The sequence below is a fragment of the Sus scrofa genome, chromosome 13 (assembly GCF_054392235.1).
Source record: "Sus scrofa isolate SSC_HxYL_T2T_F1_AM1 chromosome 13, Sscrofa_HxYL_maternal_Yorkshire_Landrace_v2.0, whole genome shotgun sequence".
In the NCBI taxonomy this organism is placed as follows: Eukaryota; Metazoa; Chordata; class Mammalia; order Artiodactyla; family Suidae; genus Sus; species Sus scrofa.
The window spans coordinates 114765418-114787250 of record NC_139395.1 but is presented as its reverse complement, the minus strand read 5'-3'; the positions used below and the strand labels follow the sequence as shown (position 1 = coordinate 114787250).

The following is a 21833-nucleotide window of genomic DNA, read 5'->3' as shown; positions in this document are numbered from 1 at the left end:
TTTTCACAGTAGTTAGTGACTACAGGGACATGATGGTAAAGAGAATGAAGATTAGGTGAATGTGCAGAAAAGAGTAAAGAGTACTAAAAGATGTACTAAAAAGATGTTCATGCAGAATTTTTTTTTTCTCTTTCTTTCTTTTTTTGTTAATGGCTTCACCTGTGGCATATGGAAGTTCCTGGTCCAGGGATTGAATCTGAGACAAAGCTGTGGCAATGACGGATCCTTTAAACCACTGTGCTGGGCTCTGGATTGAACCTGCACATCCACAGTGACCTGAGCTGCTGCAGTCAGATTCTTAATCCACTGTGCCACTGCAGGAATTCCTAGAAGTTGGGGTTTTTTTTTTGTTTGTTTGTTTGTTTTTTAGGGTTTTTTTAAGAAAAGAATTAGCAAGAATGAAGACAGTATCGATAATGGGATCAACTGTGCAAAGAAAGCAAAATTTGGATTCAGCTAAATTTTAGAGTATATAACATATTCATTCCATTATTACCACACAGATGTCAAGCTTGGAATAGTTCAACAGCAAGAGATTTTCCCATCTGGAGTCCAGGCAATTGAGGGAATTTATAAGGATGTAAGTTAATATAGTGGATGTAACAGTGCAAAGTGCTTTTTGTTAGGTTAAACTGGAAATAAAACAAGCAAATAGGTTATGCATGATGGCTATGAAAGGAAGATAGGAGTCTTCTTCAAGAAGAGGATAAGAGAATCATTAGAGACAAAATGTCTTTTTTTTTTTTTTAATATTCTTTTTTTTTTTTTTTTTGGCTATTTCTTGGGACTCTCCTGCGGCATATGGAGGTTCCCAGGCTAGGGGTCGAATCGGAGCTGTAGCCACCGGCCTACACCAGAGCCACAGCAACGCGGGATCCGAGCCACGTCTGCAACCTGCACCATAGCTCATGGCAACACCGGATCATTAACCCACTAAGCAAGGGCAGGGACCGAACCCGCAACCTCATGGTTCCTAGTCGGATTCGTTAACCACTGTGCCACGACGGGAACTCCACAAAATGTCCTTTATTTAAAAAACTTTTCAGTGTTCTTGAAGTTATAATTAATAATCTTACTTTTTTTCTCATAGTGGAAGGCTCATGATGGCATTATTTTAAAAGTAGATTGGAACTCAGTCAATGATTTAATTTTATCTGCTGGTGAAGACTGTAAATATAAGGTATGTAATGTATAAATTTATCACCTGATTGAGAGGAGTTGCCCTCATGGCTCTGTGGTTAATGAATACCAACTAGGAACCATGAGGTTACGGGTTCGATCCCTGGCCTTGCTCAGTGGGTTAAGGATCCAGCGTTGCCGTGAGCTGTGGTGTAGGTTGCAGACGTGGCTCGGATCTGGCATTGCTGCGCCTGTGGCATAGGCTGGCAGCAACAGCTCCGATCAGACCCCAACCTGGGAACCTCCATATGCCTTGGGTGAGGCCCCAGAAAAGACCCCCCAGTAAATAAATAAATAAGTAAATTTATCACCTGGTTGAGAGAATTGAACTTCAGTGAAAAGTATTTAGCATAGAAGAATATTCTTTTAGTCCTTCACTTTAGTTATATCTTTTAACTCTAATGATTTAGCAAAATGTTATTTTATAATTTTAAGTGGTATTTTGAAGTGTTTTGCCTTTCTCATTGGTCTATTTCATTGACCTAGAGGATTTGATTTAATGAGTAGCAACATAAATACAACTCCTAGTTTTAATGACTTTTTTTTCTTTTTAGGGCCATACCTGCAGTATATGGAAGTTCCCAGGCTAGGGGTTGAATCAGAGCTGCATCTGTTGGCCTACACCACAGCCACAGCAACGCAGGATCTGAGCTGCATCTGCGACCTACACTATAGCTCACAGCAATGCCTGCTCTTTAACCCACTGAGTGAGGCCAGGGATGGAACCCACATCCTTATGGATACTAGGGTTCTTAACCCGCTGAGCCACAGTGGGAACTGCCTTAATGACTATTTAATCAATTTAAGTTTAAAAAAGTCAACCTTACTGGTTTATTAAACATTAATCAGCTTCAGACCAGAGTAATTTGTGAGGAAGAATAAGACTTAATGTAACTATAGTTAAAGGAAATTTAATTGAAATAAATACTTTCAGGGAAAGTTGATAGATCTAAGTGATCAAAAATAAATATTTAAGCAAAAAACTGAACATCTTGAAACTCTATTTTTAATTTAAAAGTACTTAAAATGAATAGATTTATGATTAAAGAGTTAGTAAAATCCAAAATTATCACAATGTTACTATAGCATTTTTTTGGGAGATATTTAGGTTTCTAGGAATATGGCTTCTGTCCTCCCTACCCCACCTTGATTGATAGTAAATAAATATAATTGCTAATATTATAAAGTGATGATTTCTTTTTTCTTTTTTTTGGTTGCCTACAGCATGTGGAAGTTCCAGGGATTGAACCTGCACCACAGAGGTGACCTGAGCTGCTGCAGTGGCAATGCCAGTTTCTTAATCCACTGTATCATAAGGAGACTCCACAGTGATGATTTCTAGATCTTTACTTGATACTTTACTGGAAAGCAGACTTGTTTGTAATGACAATTATAAGGGATTTTTTTAAATTTGCTTTTTTGTAGGTATGGGATAGTTATGGCCGCCCTCTGTACAGTTCACAACCTCATGAGCATCCTATTACCTCAGTTGCCTGGGCTCCAGATGGAGAATTATTTGCTGTTGGATCATTTCATACTTTACGCTTGTGTGATAAAACTGGGGTAAGTTATAGTGGTGAGCAATCACAGATGTACTGTCATAAATGTGATCATGCACAACACACCTGGTTCTCAATCTTTAAAAAACCTTTTCAGTGATGCATTTGACCGCATCTTTCTGATTTGTCTTCTTAATGTACTGGTTTAATCAATTCCAGATTTATGGGACCTTATAAACGCTTTAAAAACTGAAGAATGAGTACATTCTCTACTATTTGTCTTTTTGGAAATACTTGTTTTAAGCAAGATTGTGAAAAATGGTGAAGTAAAGTTTTAAAATTTACACCCAATTAATATAGAGAGTTCAGTTTTGAACCTTTTTTAGTTATCAATGATTCATACAAAAATTTGGATTCCATATTTTTGGTAAGGAGTTAATAGCAATTTTTCTTTTTGTTTTTTCCTTTTTGTCTTTTTTCTTGGGGGTGTGGGGGGCACACCTGCTGCATATGGTAGTTTCCAGGCTAGGGGTCTAATCTGAGCTATAGCTGCCGGCCTATGCCACAGTCACAGCAACGTGGGATCCAAGCTGTGTCTGCAACCAACACCACAACTCACAGAAATGCTGGATCCTTAACCCACTGAAGGAGGCCAGGAATCGAACCTGAGTCCTCATGGATACTAGTTGAGTTCATTACTGCTGAGCCACGACTGGAACTCCTATAGTAATTTTTCTAAAAGGTCATTTTAAACCAAAGAATTCATATTTGAATGCATATGAAAATATTCCCTCATAAGAGAATTCCATACTGTTCTTAACCATGAGGAAATCACATAATTGTTCTGTGGCTTATTTTCCTCAAATGCAAACTAAAACAATTAATTTATAATTTTTAGAGCTTTATAAAGGACCCATCAAGTTTTTCGGTTACTTGCCTTCTATCATATAAAATATGAAGTCCTCTGCCTGATTCTGAATCTCTCTGAAACCTGGTGTCATAGAACCTATTACCTCTTTCCTCCACAACTCCTTAGTTTTTATCTGTGTTCATATCAGGCTCATGAGTCTCCTCTGCTCCTCACTAACACCCTTATTCATCTTCTCGTTTCATGGAATGCTTTCACCTCTTTTTGGCCATGAGTTGTAGCGACTTAATGTGTGATCTCAGACCAGGGATTGAACCTGGACCACAGCAGTGAAAGCACCCAAGTCCTAACTACCTAACCCCCAGGAAACCCCCTCACCTCTTATACTTAATGCATTCTTCCTATCCTTTAAGGCCCATCTCATATTTGACCTCCTTTCATGATACCTTCCATAGATAATCTAAAGTTTATTTATCTGTTTTTTAAATTTCCTCTCACCTAGAGCTCTTTTCTTAGTTACAACATCAGGATATTAAGTTAGATCATCTCATTTTTATCTGATTTTCTATCAATGATTCTAAGTCTGTAGAATATGTATTCTCATTTCACAATAAATTATGCTTTTATATTGTCAGTTTTAGTTTTATGTATATTATTTTGGACTCTTTAGATAGTTTTTAAGAGCCCATAGCTTAGTGGTTCCCTATTATTTATAAATAACAGTTGCTATTCAGTAATTCACTAATAAGTCAATTTAGGCATAATGATTTACATTTTCCATTTTGATGAAGGTATTTTAAAATTTTTAAAAACTTGGGGCATTGAATTGAGCTGAATAACTGAATTAAAGATTTACTTAAGGAGTTCCCAGTGTGGCTCAGTGGTTAACGAATCCAACTAGGAACCATGAGGTTACAGGTTCGATCCCTGGCCTTGCTCAGTGGGTTAAGGATCTTGTGTTGCTGTGAGCTGTGGTGTAGGTCTCAGACGTGGCGCAGATCCCGTGTTACTGTGGCTCTGGCGTAGGCCAGTGGCGACAGCTCCAATTAGACCCCTAGCTTGGGACCCTCCATATGCTGTGGGTGCGGCCCTAAAAAGACAAAAGACAAAGAAAAAAAAAAAAAAAGATTTACTTAAACACCAAGCCTATTTTTAGAATGTTAAGTGTTCTGAAAAAATAAACTTTCTAAAAGGATTTTGCAGGAGTTCCCATCGTGGCACAGCGGAAACAAATCCAACTAGGAACCATGAGGTTGTGGGTTGGATCTCTGGCCTTGCTCAGTGGGTTAAGGATCTGGCATTGCTGTGAGCTGTGGTGTAGGTCGAAGATTCGGCTCAGATCCTGCGTTGCTGTGGCTGTGGTGTAGGCTGGCAGGTATAGCTCCAATTTGACCCCCTAGCCTGGGAACCTCCATATGCCACGGGTATGGCCCTAAAAAGCAAAAAATAAAAAATAAAAAAAGGTAAAAATTAAAAAAAAAAAAGACATCAAATGTGTGCTGCCTATCAAAAAGTATTTTAGAAACTGGGGATGAAAAACTGTAAAGATTTCCTTTCAAGTTGACAGTGTAGTAGAGAATCAGACTATAAGACTGTGCAGGTGCTATGCAGGAGGTTGTTTTTTGCCAGCACAGTAAAGGTGTGACATAACCTAACTCTGCTTGTGGCACATAGACTGAAGAGCTAAGGCGTGGAGAATTAGTAGTTCTCTAAGGAGACATGTTGTGAGAAGAGAGTTATAGGCAGAAGGAGCCTCTGGTGCATCAAATTATGGTGCTTTTTGTGTTAGCATCAGTTAGGTTTTACATGGGATGGTATCAGGAGATAATACAGAAAGGAGATTCTCAGACCAGATCTGTATTTGCCATCTAAAAGAGTCCAGCTTTTACTGTTTTAAAATCTAGTTACTTTATGTGAAGCCCCATTAGGATTTACTGTGGGGTAGAAAAGAGATGAGAAGGTTGAGCCCCTTGTCCTTCACCTGAACCAGAAGAGCTCCACATTAATTAGCTTTAATATTTGAGCATCCGATATAAGATTTCCTTTGAACAGCTAAAACAATGAAGTTGCAAACCAATATAGTCATAGAGAGCCATGACTGGTGGGTAATAACATGATAATATTCAAATATTGGAAGTATTGATTTGATGTCAGGAACAGTGATGCAGAGAGGGAACAGAACATGCAAAGGCAAAGAATTCTTGTCTGTTGGAAAAATTAAAAGTTCAGTAAGATTGCAATAGTTTGGATTTTATCCTTAGGGCAGTGATGAGCCACTGATCCATTTTAAGTAGTGACCTTATTGGATTTGGCATTTTATGAAATCTACTGAGGTCAGCAGGGAGGATGGAATAGAGGGGAGGCAGACCGAATGCAGGATGGCTAATTAGAGGCTATTGCAGTAATACGAGAAAAAGATGTTAGCCTGAATAGTAGGGAATAGCAGTGGGGATGGAAAGAAGTAGACAGGTTCAGGAGATAAATTCTTGCTATAAAAAAAATGGAGTCAATAATTATTTGGACTCTAATTTCAGTATCTCACTGTCTTGGTGCTGGCCTGAGGGTAATGCCGTCTTATGGCCTGGTATAATTTGTACTGGTTTTGTGTGATATAATTTTATTTGATCCCCGTGTAATCATTACAATAATAAATTAAATTACCTATATTTCAGAGCTCATAAGTATCATCTGGGCATTGCTAAAATACATATTCTTGAGCTCCCATTTGTATTGTGATGAATCAAAATCTCATGAGAATGGGGCCTGGAGAGGTATATTTTTTAAGTTCCTTGGTTATCTTTGTGAGGTAATCCTCAGACCGTGGTTATTTTTATGAAGTAATCTGCTTGAAGGAACACTTAGGTAAAACATGTGAGATGTTTTATATTCCTTCTTGGTTCTGAAAGTGGTAATGTTTGCCCTACTATAGAAAAAATAATTTTAAAGATGAAATAGTAAATGACAATGAAGGTAATATCAAAAGAGTAGTCCAATTGAAAAAATAAAGTTTTTCAGGAGTTCCTGTTGTGGAGCAGCAGAAATGAATCCAATTAGTGTCCATGAGGATGAGGGTTCCATCCCCAGCCTCACTCAGTGGGTTAAGGATCCTAAGTTGCTGTGGCTGTGGTGTAGGCTGGCGGCTGTAGCTCCAATTCAACCCCTAGCCCAGGAACTTCAAAGATAAAGTCTGTTAAAAACATCGTGTAGTTATAATTCTTCTGATTCTTCCTTAGCTTTTGCTTCATTGAAAATTACTCTGGGGATATAGTTATTTTACCTCTTGTAATCTGTTACTTAAAGTTGTATAATAGTAGTAATAATTTTACCAGGTGCCATATTTTGCAGCAGAATTTCAGTATTAGATATTGTAAGAATCTAGTCTTCAGAAATGATCTATGCCCTATCATTTTGCTAAAGTGGAAACACTTACAGTATGTGAATAGTGTGTGTGATGATATTGTCTGAACTTTCTAAATTGATTCTTTCAAAATAACTGGTTTTAAATACTATTAAAGCATTTACATTCATTGAATTACCAGTGGATATTTTTGTTTGATTTCTGTTGTGGGGTTTTTCTTTGTTTTGTTTTGTTTTTTGGCCATACCAATGGCATCCAGAAGGTCCTGGGCCAGGGATTAAACCTGCACCACAGCAGCAACCTGAGTGATTGCAATGACAACACCAGATCCTTAACTCGATGCTCCACATAGGAACTCTTGTGTTGCATATTTTTACAGAAAATATCTGGGGGAGTTCCCATCGTGGCACACTGGAAACGAATCTGACTAGGAACCATGAGGTTGCAGGTTCGATCCCTGACCTCGCTGAGTGGGTTAAGGATCCGGTGTTGCCGTGAGCTGTGGTGTAAGTTGCAAACACAGCTCGGATCCTGCATTGCTGTGGCTGTGGTGTAGGCCAGCAGCTATAGCTCTGATTCAATCCCTAGCCTGGGAACCTCCATATGCCATGGGTACAGCCCCAAAAAGACAAAATAATAATAATAATAATAAAGTCTTAAAAAAAAAAAAAAAAGAAAATATCTGGGGAGTTCCCGTTGTGGCTCAGCAGAAACAAATCCAACTAGGAACCATGAGGTTGCGGGTTCCATCCCTGGCCTTAATCAGTGGGTTAAGGATCTGGTGTTGCCATGAGTTGTGGTGTAGGTCGCGCATGTGGCTGGGATCTGGCATTGCTGTGTCTCTGTCGTAGGCTGGCAGCAACAGCTCCAATTAGACCCCTAGCCTGGGAACCTCCATATGCTGTGGGTGCGGCCCTAAAAAGACAAAAGACAAAAAAAAAAAAAAAAGGAAAAAAAGAAAGGAAAGAAAATATTTGGAACTCTTGCATGCAGTTGTTTTTTCTTCTTGTGTAATTTTTATCTGAATAATATCTCCCTTCATATAGTTATCATTTAGATTTTATGAGTTATTTGATTAAACTAGGTTCTGTCTATTCCTAGAATGGTACTTAGAAATAGTTGTGTATATTAATATGTTCAAACCTTTTTGGAGAACGAGTTGACATAACATGTTGAAAACCAAAAAAAACGTAAGTATGCTTACCTTCACTCATCCAACTCCAGGTCTAGGAATTTGTCCTACAGAAATAATAGGATAAAGGATGTTCAATTAATTATTATCTATATTTAACAAATGAAAAGCAATCTAAACCTTTAACATTAGGACATTATTTATTATGAATATAATTGTTATAATGATTATAATATAGTTACTGCAAGTGACTGTCTGCTTTCATGATGCCATGAAAAGATTTTTAAGATAGGAGTTCCTATCGTGGTGCAGCGGAAAGAAATCCGACCAGTATCCATGAGGATGTGGGTTTGATCCCTGGCTTCGCTCAGTGGGTCAGGGATCCAGTGTTGCCATGAGCTGTGGTGTTGCTGTGACTATGGCCTAGGCTGGCAGCTGTAGCTCCAGTTCAGCTCCTAGCCTAGGAACTTCCATATGCTGTGAGTGCAGCCTTAAAAAGCAAAAAAAAAAAAAAGAGCGCCCGTGAGATTTTTAAATAGAAAAAAGTTACAAATTTTATGCATAGGATGGTCCCATTTATATAAAAAATATGAGTCCATATATGAATAGAAAATGGTCTGACGATATACATTTTCACAGTGGTTATCCTTGGAGTTTGAAGTGATAGGTGGATTTATACATATATGTAAAACTCTATTTTCTAAAATTTTCAAATTAAAAAAACATGCTTTATAGTTTTTGAAGAGGGGAAAAACTGGGTTTATCCTTTCATTTCATTTTGCTTATAAAATTCATTGTGTTCTCTAATTATATAATTCAGTTTCCTTTTTAAAGATATGATTTTTGAAGCTATTTATATGTATATAATTAAAACATGGGAAATTATTTTTAAGGTGATATAGAACATGTACATCTTTATTGGGGAAGTAATTCTGTTCACTAAGATGAAGCATTTTGAGTCAAAATTAAATTACCTGGATGAATAATTCCTGCACATCTTTTTTTAAAAATGCCAAGCACACATTGCCTTTGTGGAGTTTACTTTCTTATTGCTAAGACAGGTATTAAATGGTTAATTACCTACTTAGTTATTTAATTACAGTTGTAATAAATTTTACAAGGAGGTACAGGCTGCTCCTAGTAATGAGACCTAATCTCTTTGGAGGGTCAAGGCAAGTTCATGTGGTGAAAGGTAAGAAGAGCAATGCTTATTGAGATTCTTCACCTCTTCTTACTTACCAAGTAAATGGTGTCAATTTAGGGCAGAAAATTTCAGTTAGCTAGTGCTAGATACTTTTATGACACAATTGTTAAACTCTTGAAGAAACCTATCAAAGCTTCTTTTAAGAAATAAATGCTCTCTTCAATCTGGAAACGTCTCTCTTAAACGTAGTTCCTTGTTTCTTTTTTTTTTTTTTTTCCCTCTCACAATCTGCAACTTAAAATTGTATAATTAGTAGTACTAGTAATCATTTATCCAGCGCCAGATTGTGTGGAAAAATTTCAGTATTAGATGTTATAGAAATCCGGTTGCGAAGAAGGATATAAACCCTGGCGTTTGCTGCAGATTGATCAGATTTCTATTTTGGGAGCTCTGTGTTGAGAGTTCTTAACCGATTTTTAATTGAGTGCACTACTGTTCTTAACATTTTATTAAAAATTCTTGTCTAGGTTTCCTTGGCAGAAATTGGATAGTAATTTTATAATATAAACTTTAATGAATGAGTGTAAACTTTCAGGTTATCTGTGAAATAATAAGCCTAGAAAATGTGTGGGTTTTTTTAGTTCCTAAAAAGAATATATTTTCTGTAAATCGAGGATAATAGTTACGAAGATTAGATGAGTTTAAACATAATAAAGTACATAGAATACTGCCTAGAAATAGTAAATACTCAATAAATGTTAGTTATTATTAATTTATGGTTTTCTTTTCCACATGTCAATAGCACATGTATGTAACTAGACTGATGAGAGGACTATTTGAAAAAGACAGAAATTTTTATATTTTTGTATAGGTATATTACTCCAACTCATTTGCTATATAGTAAACCTAATAGTCCCACTAGCTTTCATCATAAAATTGGAAATTTTTTAAAAGCCTCCCACTCCCCTACCCCCCGCTAAGCTGATATGAAACTCTGGTGCCTATTTACATCTTCTATTTAAGCAGGCAAATTACCTGTATTGGCTCAGAACTCATGTCCTGGTGTACTTCTGTGGACTGTGGTTCAGATACCAATTTCATTTTCAAGGTCATTTGCTATTCTTGTTTGCTTGTTTTTAACCCAGAGGCAAATTTAAAACCTAGGAAGTATTCCTCAATGAGTTAGTTGTCATGGTTTTACTGTGTTGATTCAAGTCAGTTGCATGTATAGGCTGCTTGATGGTGTTTCATACAGAGGCTTAAGGAGTACTGGACTCTAGCTCCCTCCTCTCCATAATCCTACCCCAACTCTTATTGAAAGGGGGTTTTGTGTTGCCTCTTTGCTGTCATTAGTGCAAATTGTGGATGGTAGAGAGGTCCCCAGTGGACAGCGTTCACAGAGCTTATCGGGGAGGGCCACTGCTTTGGTGTCCCAGAGCTGGAATGATCTGACGGATTCTATGACGCAGTCCCTAAAGCACCATGTTTGGAGGGGGAAGGTGCTACCTCTGTTCACTTGAGTGGAGAGTGGGAATGTTCCACAGGGCTAGATCCCACTGTCTCCATAGCAACCAGTGGCTGGTGGGGAGAGTGCCATGGATTCTTTCCTGGTGTGTGTTTGAAGGGTAGTCTGCATTGCAGCCCCTCTACTCAAACCCTTGACCAGAGAATGGGCATTACTTGGTGTTTATTTTGTCTCACATACTACTTGGAATTAATATAATACCATTTCATGTAAAGTATAAGAACCTTGTGTCTATGAATTTCATTTACCCACCTCTCCTTTATGCTATGGTTGTATTATATCTATCCCACTATGTTAGTTTTTGCTTTTAAAAGTCATATTCATTCTAAAGAAATTATGAGAAGAAAGATAGTCTTTATATTTACCTACATGTTTATCATCTCTAGTACTCTTCATTTCTTCCTGAAGGTCCTGTTTTCCATCTTGTATAACTTTCCTTCAGCCTAAGAATCTTCCTTTAGGCATATCTCACAATACACAACTACTGGTGATGAATTTTCTTTCTCTTAATTTATCTGAAAATATTTTTATTTTTCTCTCCACTGGATTTACAGTCTAGGTTGACAGAAAATTTTTTTCCTTTCTTTTCTTTCAGCACTTTAAAGATACTCTTCTGCTCTCTTTTGGTCTTTACTATTTTTTTTTTTTTTTCTTGTCTTTTTGCTATTTCTTTGGGCTGCTCTTGCGGCCTATGGAGGTTCCCAGGCTAGGGGTTGAATTGGAGCTGTAGCCACTGGCCTACGCCATAGCCACAGCAACGCGGGATCCGAGCCGAGTCTGCAACCTACACCACAGCTCATGGCAACGCCGGATCGTTAACCTGCTGAGCAAGGGCAGGGACCGAACCCACAACCTCATGGTTCCTAGTCGGATTCGTTAACCACTGCGCCATGACGGGAACTCCTGGTCTTTACTATTTTTGATGAGAAATACATGACTCAGTATCATTGCTCTTCTGAATATAAAGTGGCCTTTACCTCAGGTTGCTTTGCAGATTTTCTTTTTGTCTTTAGTTTCTGATAGTTTGATAGTGTATGACTTTCTTTATATTTGTCTTGTTTGGGATTCTCTATACTTATTGAATATATAAGTTTATGATATCACCAAATTTGGGGAAATTTGGGCAATTATTTTTTCAAATAATTTTTTTCTGCCCCATTCTCTATTCTCTTCCTGGCTGGAAGTCCAATTACAAATTTTTAGATCCTTCATACTGTCCCACAGGTCAGCAAGGCTCTATTCCTATCTCTTCAATCGTTTTTCCCCCTCAGACTTCTAACTGAATGATTTTTGTTGATCTATCTTCACATTTACTAATTCTTTCATTGATCATCTCCATTCTTCACATAAGCCCATCCAATGAATTTTGATTTTATATATTAAATTTTTTTTAAATTTTATTTTATGGCCACATGCATGGTCTATGGAAGTTCCCAGGCCAGGGATTGAATCCGAGCCACAGCTGCAACCTACACCGCAATGGCGGAAATTCTGGATCCTTTAACCCACTGCACCAGGCCAGGAATCTAACATACAATTCCTCAGCAATCCAAGCTGCTGCAGTCAGATTCTTAACCCATTGCACTATGGCGGGAACTCCTATATATTGTATTTTTTAATTCTAGAATTCCCATTTGGTTATTTTTACACAGTTCCTATTTTTCTTCTATGATATTCCCTATTATGTGTTCAAGACATATTTTCTTTCTTTTCTTCTTCCTTTTTTGTTTTTAGGGCCACACCCATGGCATATGGACTTTCCCAGGCTGGGGGTCTAATCAGAGCTGTAGTTGCCAGCTTACACCACAGCTTATACCACAGCAATGCAAGATCCAAGCTGTGTCTGCAACCTACACAGCTCACAGCAACTCCAGATCCTTAACTCACTAAGCAGGTCAGGGATTGAACCTGTATCTTCATGGATGCTAATCGGGTTTGTTACTGCTTGGTCACAATGGGAACTCCTCTGCCTGCTTTTTAAAACAGCTTTATTGAGATGTAATTCACATGCTATACAGTTTACCCATTTAAAATGTACAGTTTATAGTTTTTTCAGTAATTCATGGTGTTATGCAATCACCACCACACTCTGAACATTTTCCTTCCCTCTAAAAGCAATTACATATTCATTTACTGTCAATCTCTATTTCTCGCTACCCTACTCCCAGCCCATGGCAACAAATAATCTGCTTTCTTTTTCTATGGATTTGTCTATTCTGGCATTTTATATAAATGGAAATATATATTATGTGGTCTTTTATGACTAGTTTCTTTAACATAGCATAGTGTTTTCAGTTTTTCAAGGTTCATTCATGTTGTATCATATATCAGTACTTCATTTCTTTTCATGGAAAAATAATATTCTATCTTATGAATATAATTACTTTTTTATCCATTCATCAGGTGATAGGCATTTGGGTTGTTTTGAATTTTGGTTATTATGAATATTGCTTTTATGAATGTGTATTAGCTTTGGTGTGGACATATGTTTTCATTTCTCTTGGGTGTATACTTAGAAGTGCAGTTACTGGGTTAAACAGTAACTCTACCTTAAACTTTTGAGGAATTGCCAGTTTTCCAGTGGCTCTCTCCCTCTTTTGATTGCTTTCCAGCCTTCAAGTAGCTATATTTTGTCTGAAGTGTATAGGTGTTATTTGTGAGAAGGCTGATCTGATAGCAGCTGTTTTGCCATTATCATTCTTTATGTGGCAAAAGCTTATTTACAATAACTGATTATGAGTTTTTAAAAATCAGGTCTTGCACATTTGAGAGCTATGATTCTCGAGTGCAGAATAAAGTGTGAGAACTTCCTGCCAGAGATGCACTGCTCAAGAAATTGCCCAGGAAAAAAGCAAAATGACATGAATAGTCAGTTCACAAACTTTATTGGCAAATAGCCAATAAAAACATGAAAGGATGTCCAATTTGACTAATAAATAAATATAAAATAAAAATTAATGAAATTTCTACCTTGCAGATTGAAAAGATTAATAATGACTTAAAAACTTTAGATTCACTCAAGGAAGAAGTGAACTCTCCTCCATTTATACACTGTTGGTGGGAATGTGGGTTGATTCAACCTTTTTAAGGGGTGGCTTGATAATACATATTCATGTATCAGGTATAGTGCCCTTTCTTTCACCTAGTAATCTCATTTCTAGGAATTTGCTCTAAAGAGATCATTAAACAAGTACACAAAGATGTATGCATAACGATTTCCTCACTGTCATAGTAGTGAAAATCAGAAATAAAGTGTCAGAATGTAGGAGGTTGATGATATTTTATACATACACACACACACACACACACACACACACACACATACCTAAAATAGAATACCTCCAACAGGTCATTAAAAATGGGGAAGAGAGGTTATATTTAGTAACCTGGAAAAATATTTATGGTAGGTTATTTGGTAAAAAGACCAAGTTGTAGGAGAGCATTTTATTCTTTGATCTCACTTATATAAAATCGTATACCATGTCTCTAACTACTAACTATTGTGGCTAAAGGGACACCCAATACTATATTTGGGTCACCTTTTTCATCTTCATATGATTTTGTGTAGCGTGCACCTTTCTTAATGACTATATCAATTCTACAGATGCAGTAAAGGCCTTTTAAAAATTCTTCTTTAAAAATAGACAAAAGAGAAGTGATATCACAGAAAATGGTAGAGACCTCTCAGAATTGGTCCCTCCACTCAAGCAACCATTATCTAGCAAAAAATGTCAGGATCAACTTTTTCTGACCTCTGAAATCTAATTCAAAACTTGCAGCAACCAGTAATCAAAATATGGCCCATTCATAGGGAAAAAGAGAAACTGTCCCTCCAGAAGCCCAGCATTGGAATTCTTAGACAAAGACTTTAAATCAATGGCCTTATATATTTTCAAAGAGCTCAAAGAAACCACAAGTAAAGAACTGAAGGAAGTCAGAACAATGTCTCAAAAAACAGAAGATAAAGAGATAGAAATATAAAAAGGGACCAAATAGAAAATCTTTAACTAAAAAAAATAAGTAAAGGATAAAAGAAGTATATTGCAAATGCTCCCAGAAACTCCAAATGTATTGTTTCTTCAATAATGGATTTCATGCAAATAAACATTATGTAATGCCATTTCCCACTATCAGAAAACAGGAAAATGGGCTCCCTCATAAAGAGTTGAGGCACAACTTTTCTCAAGTATAATTTGGCGAAGTCTATCAAGATCCTTGAAATCTTTGACACAGCTTTCAAGGAAGTGTAAAAATGTATTGCATAGTCATTTGTGCATTTATTTTCATATTCATTAATTCCTTCACAAATATTTATTGAGAGTCTATTATGTGCCAGGCACTTGCCCTAGGTGTTAAAAAAAAAACAAGCTGTTAACAAGATAAATTCCTTGATCTTGAGAGTCTTCATTCCAGCAGACAAAACACTATAAACAAACAAACAAAAGGAATATATAATATGTTAAGTGGTAATAATTTCTATAAAAATAAAACTAGGTAAGGGAGAGGGCATTATTTTAGGTTAAGTAGTCAGGGAATATCAGACACAAACTGAGTGTACATTAATGAGTTGCTAGGACAATAAATTGTACAAGTAAGTTACTTAATGGAATAAAAATTAAAAGCTATAACACCATAATTTTTACCTAGAGTCTGTAATAAATTTTATCTTTTTTCTTAAAGAAATGCATGATTCAAATATGTAAGGTAAAAACTTTAAAATTAAGGTAGTTATTGTAAATAAACAGAATATTTTAATGAATTGTATTATTTTATGTTAGAGCAGAATTAAAGGGAAAGAAAAGACCTAAATATGTAAGATCCTTTGGGCAGACTTTAAATTAACTGTCGTTGCTTTTATTTATCAGCAGGTGGTGCTATTGCTTCTGTAAGAGAACATTTCATTTTTTTTTGTTCTTGAATATCAGTTAGTCATTAAAAAGACTTCCCTCCATAAACTTTTTCTACCATTCAATTAAAATAATTGCAGTGATTCATCATCTGCAGTAACTGGTCTTACTGCCATATATGTAACTTTTCATTTACGCATGTCAACACATGTTAATTTAAACCTGTAATTTTCTAATTCCTGGTGTATTAGAGAAAATATCGATCAACGCATGTTAATTTAAACCCGAATTTTCTAATTCCTGGTGTATTAGAGGAAATAATGATAATAAAAACCATTAGTGTGCCTTAAGGAAAAATAAGAAACTTTGCATCTGTTTTATTTTCCACCTAAACTTAATTCATGAACACATAATTTTATGAATTGTATCAATACAACTTGGCTAAAGATGTATGCTTTTGAGGATCCTCTTACTCTAGTATATTTATATAGAAGTAGTAAAGAGAAGGGTGAAACATTTGGAAGGTACTTTTAAAAGTTGTTATAGTCAAGTTATGTTTTTAGAAGTTCCTGTCATGGCTTAGCGGAAACGAATCTGACTAGCATCCATGTGGACTCAGGTTCAATCCCTGGCCTTGCTCAGTGGGTTAAGGATATGGCGTTGCCGTGAATTGTGGAGTCGTTCACAGACACAGCTCGGATCCCACATTGCTGTGGCCGTAATGTAGGCTAGCAGCTGCTGCTCTGATTCAGTCCCTAGCCTGAGAACTTACATATGCCACAGGTGTGGCCCAAAAAAAAAAAAAAAAAAAAAAACTTGGTCCTAGTTTTAAACATCCTCAGGGAAGGGGGCACTGACCCAGCCTAAGTTAGGTATTCATGCCTGGTCTGATCAGATATGTCTAGGCAGGTTGGGGTATGTTGTATAAACATGACCATCAGCACTCTTAACACAATAAGCATAAGGATTGCTGGAAAGGGACAGGTCCTAGGAAATAGAGGAGGGAGGCAGCCAACCCAGTAGGTTGCCATTTGCTTTCCAAAGCCTCCTTAGCTTTATTAGCCGGCAGTTTCCAGTTTAATCCTTTGAGAGTGTTTCTTTTTACATGAATAATTTTCTGACTTTTATAATGGAAATTAGAATTGTATTTTCAGATTTGCTATGAAACCAACTTTGGTAGAAACCATAAAGCAATAAGGTATAAACCATAAGGTAAGGCAACTGGGCTTCTTTTATAATATGAGACCCTGCTGTCCAGAATTGGGAAACTTGGCAAGCAATTAAAAAATCAGAGTTCTATTGCAGAATTTACTTTTTTTTGGGGGGGGGCTATTTCTTGGGCCGCTCCTGCGGCATATGGAGGTTCCCAGGCTAGGGGTCGAATCGGAGCTGTAGCCACCGGCCTACGCCAGAGACACAGCAACGCGGGATCCGAGCCGCGTCTGCAACCTACACCACAGCTCACGGCAACGCCGGATCGTTAACCCACTGAGCAAGGGCAGGGACCGAACCCGCAACCTCACAGTTCCTAGTTGGATTCGTTAACCACTGCGCCACGACGGGAACTCCCAGAATTTACTTTTAATCTTTTTAAAATCAGCATGTAGTAGGTGTCCCATAAATGTTTCATTTTAATGGATCACTATCCAAACAAAATATACTGTTTTTACTTAATGACATATAAACTTAATTAATATAACTCAATTAATAACTTACCTTGCAGCATTTTGACTAGTTTTACTAGAATTGATCCATGTAGTCAGTTTGGTTGATGTATTTGAGAAGGCTAGTTTAGTAAATCTTTGGCTTTTAATTTATTCCTTTTATTTTTTTTATTTTAAAAGTCAAGGTTGAGCTCTGGGAAGGAAGGCTTGCCTAAGGACATGGGCACATTCATTCATTCAACAAATATTCATGTGTGTTAAGTTCTGTGTGATACCCTGGCTATTCAAAGAATAACATCCATATCTGTCTTCTAGGAATAACTCACCCTCTTTCAAGTATGGATATGTAAACAGATTATAAAATAACAGCTATTTAATAATTACTGTGGGAGAGAAAATAAGGGAGTAGTTGTAAATTTTCAGATATGTCTGTACTTATTTTAAATGAGGTTAAATTTGGTTAAAGTACTCCACTCCTCTCTGGTGGAGTAACTTAAAACCTTTAAAAAAACCTTTTTTAAATGACCAACAAATCATGTGTTGTTTTTTCACCAAGAAGCACACATTTGAATTTGCTTCTTTCTGGTTTTCGTACCTAAAAATCTAAATTTAACTCTTTTAAGTCTAGAAGCACAGAACTTCACTTCTGTTAGACAAATGTTCTCTGGATGCACATATGCTAAAATCATGCAAAAGCTCCTGTTACACATGGGTCCTTCCAGCTATGACTCCTTATATACAGTGTGTCATTGTTCCTCCACCCTCTACTTGGAAGAGAAATGATAATTTCCTCTCCTAAAATCTCTCTCCTTTTTTTTTTACTTATAAATACCTCATAAACCAGACCGGTATTCACACATTTTAATTAGTCATTGCCAGAGATACCAATTATCTAAAAAAAAAAAAAAAGCTTTATTTTGATTTAAGAAAAGATATTATTTCCTTCTATTTCATTGTCTTTAGTGAAATTAACTTTCCCTTACTCTCTTCTTTTCAAGAATTCTACAGATTTTTTTCAGACCATTGTTCATATCTAATTATTTACAGTATCATTTGTTAGAGGCTATAGATTTAGCAATTTAAAATTGTTCCTTAAGGACTTTCCCCTGCTATTCTAAGATTGTCCATATTTTTTCTGAGGAAAGCTCTGTCTCATAGTCTAAGTTTTCATACTATTAGGAAATATTCATGAAAAATGATAGCTTTCTCCTAAAGAAACTGTTTTTTGAATAATTCATGAGGTAGAATATTAAATGCATATTTTGCTTGATGTAATAAACCCAATTTGATACTTTTTTCTTTTTAAAAGAAGCTCACTCAGAAATTTTTAAATGTTTTTAATATTTACATTCCTGATCATTCGGTACCACATGAATAATACCAAGGTCCTACTACCATTAGGTGACAACATGATCAAATTATTGTTTATTTCCTTTTAATTGTGAATAAGCTTTCAAAAGCCAAAATCACAAACGCCAAACTACTTTTTTAAAGAGGTAAAAATATTATTTCATGTTTTTATGCTTACATGTGAATTTTTAGGGAAAAGATGAACAAGCTTTTCAAATTCCCAAACTGGTTACTATAATCTTAGGGCAAATGCCCATGCCCTGATGATCCCCAGAATCTATGTATATTATCTTAAATGGCAAAAGGGACTTAGAAAATGTAGTTAAGGGGTAGACTTTTATTTTTTATTTTTATTTTATTTTTTATCTTTTTAGGGCCATACTAGCAGCATGTGGAAGCTCCCAGGCTAGGGGTCGAATTGGAGCTGCAGCTGCCAGCCTATACCACAGCTCGCAGCAACGCCAGATCCTCAACCCACTGAGCGAGGCCAGGCATCAAACCCATATCCTCATGGATACTAGTCGGGTTCATTACCACTGATCCACGACAGAAACTCCAAGGGTGGACTTTTAGGTGGTATCTGATTATTCAGATTGGCCCAAACTAATTATATGCACACTAAAAAAGCAGAGAATATTTTCTGACTGGGTTAGAGGATGAAGGAAGAGACATTCAAAGTAAGAGCAGCTCAACCTGCTGTTGCTGGCTTTAAAGGTGGGGGAAGGGCAAGTTCCCATTATGTCTCAGTAGAAACAAACCCAACTAGTATCCATGAGGGTGCAGGTTCCATCCCTGGCCTCAATCAGTGGGTTAAAGATCTGGTGTTGCTGTGAGCTATGGTGTAAGTCGCAGACTCCGCTTGGATCCCATGTTGCTGTGACTGGTGTAGGCTGGTGGCTGCAGCTCTGATTGTACTTCTAGCCTGAGAACTTCCATATACCACAGGTGTGGTCCTGAAAAGCAAAAAGAAAAAAAAAAAAGATGGGGGAAGGGGACCACAGCCAAGCAATGCAGGTGGCCTCTAGAACTTACAAATGGCCATGATGGCAATGGGGATCTCAGTCCTACAACTGCAAGAAACTGAATTTTACTAACATCCTGAACGATCAAGGAAACGAATTTTTCCCCAGGGCCTCCAAAAAGGAATGCAGCCTTGCCCACCTTTATTTTAGCTTAGTGAAACCTATATTGGATTTATGACCTATAGAACTGTAAGGTAATAAAGCTGTGTTGTTTTAAGCCTCTAAGCTTGTGGTAATTTGTTACAGCAGTAATAGAAAACCATCTTTGTAACTGTGGTACAGGGCCAACCTTTGCAATGAGTTATGTGGATGGACTGTTTGGGAAAGGCTTTTACCACCTCTTTATAGATAACAAAATTTCTTCTATTAGCTTTGTTGCTTTGCTTTAAGACCTTATTATTCCTTAAAATATAATAGTATCATGGGAGTAACACATTGAACTTGTTCATATCAGGTTCTTTTCTAAGCAATTTGGCTAGTTGAGTGTAGATTTTTGGATGTGAATGTGAAAAGAGAGGCAAAGATGCTATTACCCAGGGAGATGTTTTGTTTTGCTTTTTAGGGCTGCACCTACTGCATATGGAAGTTCCCAGGCTAAGGGTCAATTCAGAGCTAAAAAGTGCCAGCCTACGCCACAGCCACAGCATCTTGGGATCCGAGCCATGTCTGCAACCTGCATCATCACAGCTCATGGCAACTCCAGATCCTTAACTCACTGAGCGAGGCCAGGGATAGAACCCGCATCCTCATGGATCCTAGTCAGGTTCGTTAACCGCTGAGCCATGAAGGGAATTCCCACGATAGGGTTTTTATGGGGAAACTTTCTGGCTAGCCATAGACCACCAAAGTCCTGGATATTTGGGCAGATGTCAGTGATATTTACCCAGAGCCACAACTAAACTGACCAGCCTCACAATTTTTCAAGACTGCCTTTAGACAAATATACAGGCATACCTTGGAGATGTTGTGTGAGATATTTTAGGTTTGATTCCAGACCATTACCATAAAGCAAATATTACAATAAGGGAGTCATAAAAATTTTTTAGTTTGCCAGTGCATATAAAAGTTATGTTTACACTATACTATAGTCTAGTGCAATAGCATTATGTTTTTAAAAACTATTTACATGCCTCCATACCTTAATTAAAAAATACTTTGCTGATAAAAAAATGCTAACCCTTATCTGAGTCTTTAGTGGTCATAATCTTTTTGCTGGTGGAGGGTCTTGCTTGATATTAATGGCTGCTAAGCATTGAGGGTGGTGGTTGCTGAAAGTTGGAGTGGCTGTGGCAGTTTCTCAAAGTTTTTTTTTTTTTTTTTTTTTTTTTTTTTTGGTCTTTTTAGGGCTGCACCTGTAGCCTATGGACGTTCCTAGGCTAGGGGTTGAATTGGAGCTGCAGCTGCCAACCTATGCCACAGTGACATGGGATCTGAGCCACATCTGCAATTTACACCACAGCTCACAGCAATGCCGGATCCTTAATCCACTGAGCAGGGCCAGGGATTGAACCTGCATCCTCATGGATACTAGTTGAGTTCTTAACCTGTTGAGACACAAGGGGAACTCCCTTAAAGTGAGAATTGATTGGCTCTTCCTTTCACGAATGATTTCTCTTTAGCACTCAGATCTGTTTGATAGCATTTTATAGTTTCAAAATTGGAATTAATCCTCTCAAACTCTGCCACTGCTTTAGCAGCTAAGCTCATGTTATATCTGGAATCCTTTGTTGTCACTTCTGTAATCTTCCCCAGGAGTAGATTCCATCTCAGGAAAACACTTTCTTTGCTCATCCATTAAGAAGCAACTTCTCATCCATTAAACTTTTATCATGAGATTGTAGTAATTCAGTCATGTCTTTAGGTTCCAGTTCTAATTCTACTTCCCTTCGCTGTTTCTACCACATTGCAAGTGACAATGGTAATAGCAAAGACCACTGATCACAGATCACCATAGCAAATATAATAATTATGAAAAAGTTTGAAATATTGCAAGAATTACCAGAATGTGACGTAGAGAAATGTGCTGTTGGAAAAATGTTGCTTGAAAGGCTTCCTCACAAGTTGCCACAGACTTCAACTTGTGAAAAATGCAGTATCTATAATGCATAAGAAAGTGAAGCACAGTAAAACAAAGCATGCCTGTATATTGCTAGAAGCACAACAGCAACTGACTGTATGTTCTTGGTCAGTGACATAGTGCTTTTTCATAGACAGCGCATAATAATAATAATATTGGTGTTTTACT

General features: G+C 37.1%; 1 protein-coding gene across 10 annotated transcripts in view; it reads left to right on the top strand.

Moving 5' to 3' along the window:
- The window catches only part of IFT80 (intraflagellar transport 80), a 134865-nt gene that overhangs the window by 40385 nt on the left and 72647 nt on the right, over positions 1 to 21833 (top strand). For 6 of the 10 annotated variants that reach the window (XR_014824240.1, XR_014824243.1, XR_014824241.1 and 3 more), the window contains 2 exons: positions 1091 to 1180; positions 2605 to 2742. Coding sequence is in view for 5 of the 10 variants with exons in the window: in XM_021069731.2 (XP_020925390.1) it covers positions 1091 to 1180; positions 2605 to 2742 (228 nt within the window). In the remaining 5 variants the exon portion in view is untranslated. Of the gene's footprint in view, positions 1 to 1090; positions 1181 to 2403; positions 2743 to 21833 lie in introns of all 10 variants that reach the window. The other 4 variants (XR_014824242.1, XM_021069732.2, XM_084990102.1 and 1 more) reach the window with 2 other exon arrangements.